Below are 7,047 nucleotides of genomic sequence, written 5' to 3'. Positions count from 1 at the left end.
GTGTGTGTGTGTGTGTGTGTGTGTGTGTTAACGCTGCACTGACCTGGATGACAACAACATGAAACTAATTGCTTGAAATTAGGCAGCTTTCCCACACAATTATCATCAAATGTCTTCCTCAAAAGTGCACCCTCACCCTCCCTTCCACTTTCCTTCCCTTTTCCTTTTGCTCTAATATCTCAGGTGCCCAAGGCCACCATCAAGGTAATTTATTCCTCTGGCTGGAGCTTGGCACTGCTCCATCTCCCTCCACTATTTTCATAATAATGGTAAAAGTGTCATGTTATCATTAACCTAAAGGGTGGCAATAAAAATCGCCGGTGCAGTAAAAAATTAAAGGAAAGGAGGGCTGTAATGCATGCTTTTATACCAACAACTAACCTCGTGGGTGGGGCTTCCTCATCCGAAGGCGGGACGAAGTTTCCCACACATTAACACTCACAGTGAGTCGTGGATACTACAAGACCTTCTCATCATTGCAGGAGAGCATCTCTCCGCACACTGGGTTTTCTTCTCTAGAAGAAGCTTGAGGAAAATCGTGGGGAGGCGAAGATAACAGCAGTCTTGGCGTGGCTGGTTATGGAGACTGGACCACGGAGACTTCGGGAAGATGGCACAAAATGAGAAGTCAAGTGAGATGCTTCCTGTTTAAAAGAAATTGTGAAAGGAGCGTTGGCGTTTCCAAAAGCGCATGAGTGCCTAAGACGCGCTGGGTCGTGGAGAGGCGCACGGGAGCGCACAGGTTGGTGGAAGCAAATGCTTGGACATGAATTACATGTTAACTTAGACTGAGTTTAAAGAATATTCGAAGAGGTATTTTAATAGTTTAACTAATATTTACCAAAAGTGGGCAAAAATACGTTGTCATGCTTAGAAAAATGTTCAAGAAGCCTTGAAGTTTTATTTATGAAAGTAGTAGTTTAGTTGATTCCGTTTATTGAATATGAATATGAACAGTTAAACTGTCTCCCTTAACTGGGGGCTATGGTGGAAAACAAAAATGTCAAGCTTAAAGCAGCCTGAAGGCTCAGGGGCTGGACATATTTTGTTTTCTCAACATTATACTGCGGGCTGCGCGTCACTCCTGTGTTTTTCAGCGTGTTTCGGTTAATATTTACGTCACACTATTTATTTGTGCAACAAATTTTCACAGCTTCAGCTGGGAACGCCCGACAACAGGCAGTTATAAGATTATTTAAGTGAGCTACCGAAGGAGCAGTTACTATAAGTGCGCGGATTATTAACTATTAGAATGCTGGCTGCTTTGGTCGTTGCCATCATTACTCTTTGTTGTTTTACATCGTGTGACACGTTTATGGCGCCTGGGGGCAACTTTGAGATGCCAACATGAAACAGAATACCAGTTTGAAGGTTCTGGGGTGTTTTTAACAGCAACAACAACATTAAAAAAAAAAAGGTAGAAGCTGTAATTACGAGAAGAAAGTTGATTGTTTTTGCCACTTTTTACTCTCTTTATGTCTGATGAATTGGTTCAGCTGAAGTTAGTCTGCAGTTTTGCTTTGAGCTTTGCATCTGTACCAGTTTTTGAAAATATCTCTCATTTGAATTACATTGTTTTGGTTTAGTTTAGCGCCTCAAACAAATATACATTAAAAAAATCTCACTTAAAGTTTGGGGGGGGGGGTTTAAACCAAAGGGAAGAATCCTCCTAGATCTGTGAAAATGCAATATAGATTATCATGACCCTGGCCACAAACACATAAAATGATGATCACTGCTGCCTGTTCTGGTGAAGTGGCAACTGTTTTGATTGCAGCAGTGAGCATATGTGAGAAGAAGTGAACTAAAGAGCCTTGGGAGGCATTTTCTTTACTCTCTCTTTCACTCAGAGTATTCACTGGAGAGTTTCTCCTGGTAAATATGAGGAAATCGGTGCTCTCCCCATATGTTGCTGATTCTCTGTGATCCAAAGGGCAGCAAAAATGGAGTTCCTAAAGCAGAAACCTACAGAATAGTAAATCTTCCACAATATAATAAACTATAGGTCTTTTCATATATGCACTGCAGCAGCAGAGGTGCACAAACAGAACTTTACTCACTACCGTGTCAGTGTGCACCAGTGTGCAAGTAGCATTAATAATATTCTGGTACATTTATGGCTAGAGAGTGACTGTCATGTATGCAGACTTCTGAACTCTCTATCCAGATAACATCCTCATATAAAGCACACAGATTGTTAACAGCACTGCAAATGCATTTGCAGCAGTGAAAACATTTACGGGGTGATTTAGGTTTGTGGTATAATAATTGTACAACTCTGTCTTTTTCTCTTTTGTGACTTTTTCTAGCATAACTCCAGTGGACATCAGCTCTACCTCCTTGAAGATGGAGGACTACAGTGGGATATTTGAGAATGTCAGCATCTCTTCCACTTACAACTTTACTGCAGACAGTTTCTCAAACACCACCATGCTGCTACCGTTTAACAAGGTCATCGTCATCATCCACACCATCGTCTTCATCGTGGGTTTTCTGGGTAACACACTGGCCATCTACGTGATGGCCCGCTATGCAAAAATGAACACAGCAACCAACATTTACATCCTGAACTTAGCTGTGGCGGATGAACTCTACATTCTGGGGATTCCCTTCATAGGGACCAATAGCGTGCTTTCCTATTGGCCATTTGGAGAAGCTGTCTGCAAGATCAGCATGACTGCTGATGCTATGAGCCAGTTTGCATCCACCTTTTCCCTGACACTGATGAGCATCGATCGCTTCCTTTTCGTGGTTTATCCTGTTCGCAGTGTTAAATGGCGGAAACCAAGGTTGGCGAAGATAACTAGTTGCATAGTCTGGGTTGTGTCATTCCTGATTGTTCTGCCAGTCATCATCTTCTCAAGTGTACAGGAGGACTTTAAGACCTGCAACATGAGCTGGCCTGAACCACATGATGTGTGGTCTGCTGTCTTCATCCTCTACACCTCTATCCTGAGCTTCTTTGGTCCTCTGATTGTTGTCTGCCTCTGCTACCTCTTCATTGTCATTAAGGTAAAGTGACAAATAAAACTGTGACTTAGCTAATATATTTTTTTGTTATTCTGCTGAGATTCTGCTCTCACGCTCTCATTAAAACTTTCTTTTAATTTTCCTTTTCAGGTGAGGTCAGCACGTGAACGTGCAGGCCTGACTAAGCGGCGCAAATCCGAGCGCAAGGTGACACGCATGGTGGTCATCATCGTGCTGGTCTTTGTACTTTGTTGGCTTCCCTTTTACACCACCAACATTGTCAACCTGATTCATATCATCCCTGAGCACAGTATGGACATCTACTTTTCCGTGGTCATCCTCACCTACGTCAACTCCTGTGCCAACCCGTTTCTTTATGCTTTCCTCTCCAAAAACTTCAAAGAGAGCTTCCAGAAAGTGCTCTGCTTTCAGAAAGCAAATGTTGCCAGAGCTGCACAGGTGCTGCAGGGTAGACAGAATGATACCAAGGTAAACCAATATCCTGTTTTCTCATACAGCATTTGTGCAAAGTTTTAATAGGAACAGTAAACACTTGAAGGGGTGGTGGCGGCAGGGGGGTCACCTAACCCTTTTTATTGATCCAATTAGGTGCAAAGTTTTTGCATAGATTACAGCTGTATTTTAGGTTATTGTCCGCAGCTTACAGGTTGCATTGGCTGGTTAGCACTAGACGGTCCTGGGTGTTAAATCCGTGCATGTTCTCACTGTGCCTACGTGGTTGCTCTCCACATACTCCAGCTTCCTCCCACAGTGCAAAAACATGCATGCAAGGACAATTGGCTTTTATAAATTGGCTGCAGGTGTAAATGTGAACATGAATGGTTATCTGTCTTTCTGTATTGGTCCTGCAACCTATCCAGGGTCTACCTCCCATGGCACATGCAGCCATGAATTGGATTAGCAAAGAAAAATGGGTAATTTTCTTTTCCTTTCTTTTTCTTTTCTCAACATATATAAAACACTCACAACAGCCCTGAAACAAGCAATTTTCACAGTCTTCATCTGCACATTGTGTACATTTGTGCGTCTCAAGCAGTTCCTTTTAATTGATGTGGCTTTTCTGCCAACTCTGCTTCGAAGGCCAGAATCCAAGAAAGGCCAAGAAACACATGTTTACCATTGACACTCGGGCATTTTTCATGCAGGTACCATTTCATCTGAACTTGTGAGGCATGTTTCTTCAAAGTGGAGATATTGATGTTGTTCTCTTGGTTACCCGTGAACCCTTACCCTCCACTTGTATTTCTAGTCTGGTTAGAGCTAGCTCATAACAAGCGTTATATCTCTATTTCATTGAGTAAGAAGAAGTTGAAGAGGCTTATTTGAGGGTTAGTCTAATGATCAGTTACACTTTAAACAAGCTAAAATTAAGTGGAAATATTATTGAGTAACGCAATCCTTCACTGGAATACAGATTGGTTCTGAAAATATGCCTCTGCATTCCTGCCCAGATATGTGTTGAGATCTTTCAAAATAATGGCATTTCCTAGAAACACTAAACTTCTGAGCACTTTTTTTAGCGCATGTGAATGTGTCAACACAACTAAATGCCTTCCTGTCTCTGAATTGCAAATATCAGCTTGTACTTTTGAATAAGTCTGAAAATTGTAATAATACTTACCCAGATCCAGATCTATATGTTTATGTTTTCCATTGCTGCATTTACTGCATCTCTAATCCAGTATTGTGCCTGCTTTTGTCTCCATAGTCCGTCCAGCTGAAGGATCTCAGGACCGCTCACAGTGAGCCTCTCAATACAAAAAATGTGGTGAATGGCCAATGACTGCTGATCCACTATGTACTGTTTTGATACCACATGGAACCTGGATGCTTTCCTCCCTTGTCATTTAATAACCTGCCTTTATTAATGATCATTTCTTCCTGAGTGGAACATTCAAAGGAGTAAAAAGAAGTCATTGCAGCATATTTTTTATGGACTTTGTACTAGACTGACTGTGTTATACAAGGCATAAGTTTATGTCATGATGACGTAGAAAACGTCATCGGATTACAAAATGCTGAAAATTTTCAATTTGCATTATTAGACCCCATGCTTTCTCACCTCTATTAGCTTGTCATGGTGCTGTTAGCTGTTAATTCAGTCAAATGTGCATTTCAGTGAAAGTACTGACTTTACCTTACTGAGCGCATTTGGGACTAAACAACTATCATACTCTTTTCTGTGTTGAAGTAACTGTGATAAAAACAAGAGGGGTCTTTTAGTGCTCAGCTTAAAAGAAAATTAGGTTAATTTTTTTTGAAAAGTGAAAGCATTCCTTTAGAAATAAACTGTGTATAACAAAGTAGTTAATCAGTTCTGTGGAAATACCGGTATACATTTTAATGACGTTAGATTGAACGTATATTCATGTATCAGGTATTAGCCTTACATTCACGCCATCTTTGACCCGGGCTCCTATTGTACCGCTTTATCTCAGACACTGTTCGTTCTTTAATTTGTGAATTTACAGTATTCGGTTTGTACTGCTGTTACTAGACTCGTGACTGTCTTGTTGATTGATGTAAAGCTGGCTGAATGGTCATGACTGTTACGGTGGATTTTCATGTGACAGGTTTTTTGGGACATATTAAAGTCAGTCTGACAGACTGGAGTGGACAACACGGTGAAGTAAAGCAGCATTCTCAACCTGGTGGACAAACCTGCTGAGCAGCACTTACCCGTCTTATATTTGTAACATGAGTCAAGCAAAAAGCATGTGACCAGTCGTGACTTTGAGCTTGGTTAAAAATCCAGATGGACTTGTGAAAGCCTTACAGGTGAGAAAGGAACAAGGGAATTTTTTTTGTGTTCAAAGCACTGTGAATTATGAAAAGACGAGTGAATTTGAGTTTGTTATGCATATGAAAGTTAAATGTGTTGTATATGGGTCACCTATACGAAGGAAAAAAATAGTGAAGCTACTTTGACCATTAATAAACGATGACGTCTGTTACTCTGCATCTCCACAGTTGCTGCAAGACAGTAAGAACAGTAACTAACTAAACAAAATTAATTGTACAATATATTACAAAGTTGCATTATATGTACATTTATTCCACTAACTGTGATTTTATGTTTTTTTTAAATAAAAGCAGATGTATGTTTCAGCACGTTCCCATTGAATCTGATAGTAAATGTTAATATTTTTATGCATTATTCCTTCCATTCATAAAAGTAGTAGGAGTAGTAAAAGGGGAGTAGCTGTCTCATTTTTCTTATGAAGGAAAATGGTCAAATAGTAAGTAAACACTGGTATGAGAGCTGTTAGACATATAAAATGCATACATCAAAACAAAGTATCTAATATTTCTAAAGTAGCAACATGTTTTTATATTCTCCAATTTGTAGATATGGAATGGGGCTGACACACAGCAGGATGTATTATAAGTGCACAGTTGTGATATGTGCATTCACTGGGCCTCTTGGCAGGCACACCTGTTCACCTGCTAAATTCCTTAACACAATTATCTAATTAGGCAATCACACTGCAGCAGTTCAGTGGATTTAGACACATAAACATGCAAGATAACCTGCTGAAGTTCAAACCGAGCATCAGAATGAGGAAGAAAGGTGACTTTGAATGTACTGCAGTTGTTGGTACCAGACAGCCACCAACTGAGTATTCCAGAAACTGCTGGGACTTTCCCACATAACCATCTCCAAGCTTAACAGAGAATGGTCAGAGAAAGAGAAAGCAGGCTTGTTGTTGTGAGAGGTAATGGTAACTCAAATAACTCATTGCACCAAAGGTATGCAAAACACCATCAACAGATGGTCTACAGCAGCACCTAGCAGACCATGCTAGGTGCCAGGTCTTTTCAGCTAAGAACAGCAAACTGAGTCTACAGTCCAAAACTGGATAACAGAAGATTTTAAGATTGTCTGGTCTGATGAGTTTCTACTGCGACTTTTGGCATAAACAATAAACATGGTTCCATCCTACCTTGTTTTTACAGTTCAGGCTGGTGGTGGTCGTGGTGTAATAGTAGAGGGGATATTAGCTCACTGAGAATTTTAAACACCAAAGCCTACATGAGTATTAATGCTGACCACTT

The 7,047-nt window shown here is 40.5% G+C and overlaps 1 protein-coding gene across 1 annotated transcript; it reads left to right on the top strand.

The window, feature by feature from the left end:
* The first annotated feature begins 442 nt into the window (after positions 1–442).
* On the top strand, positions 443–6,106 carry LOC120747053 (somatostatin receptor type 5-like). Its single transcript, XM_040052640.1, has 4 exons — positions 443–742; positions 2,310–3,012; positions 3,121–3,459; positions 4,700–6,106. The coding sequence occupies exons 2-4, from the start codon at positions 2,347–2,349 to the stop codon at positions 4,772–4,774; spliced, it is 1,080 nt and encodes a 359-aa protein (XP_039908574.1). The 5' UTR covers positions 443–742; positions 2,310–2,346; the 3' UTR covers positions 4,775–6,106.
* The last annotated feature ends 941 nt before the right edge of the window (positions 6,107–7,047 follow it).

Source organism: Simochromis diagramma, unplaced genomic scaffold, assembly GCF_900408965.1.
Source record: "Simochromis diagramma unplaced genomic scaffold, fSimDia1.1 OVJJ01000321.1, whole genome shotgun sequence".
Classification (NCBI taxonomy): domain Eukaryota; kingdom Metazoa; phylum Chordata; class Actinopteri; order Cichliformes; family Cichlidae; genus Simochromis; species Simochromis diagramma.
The sequence above is the reverse complement of the archived record's forward strand: the minus strand, read 5'-3'. Positions and strand labels throughout refer to the sequence as shown.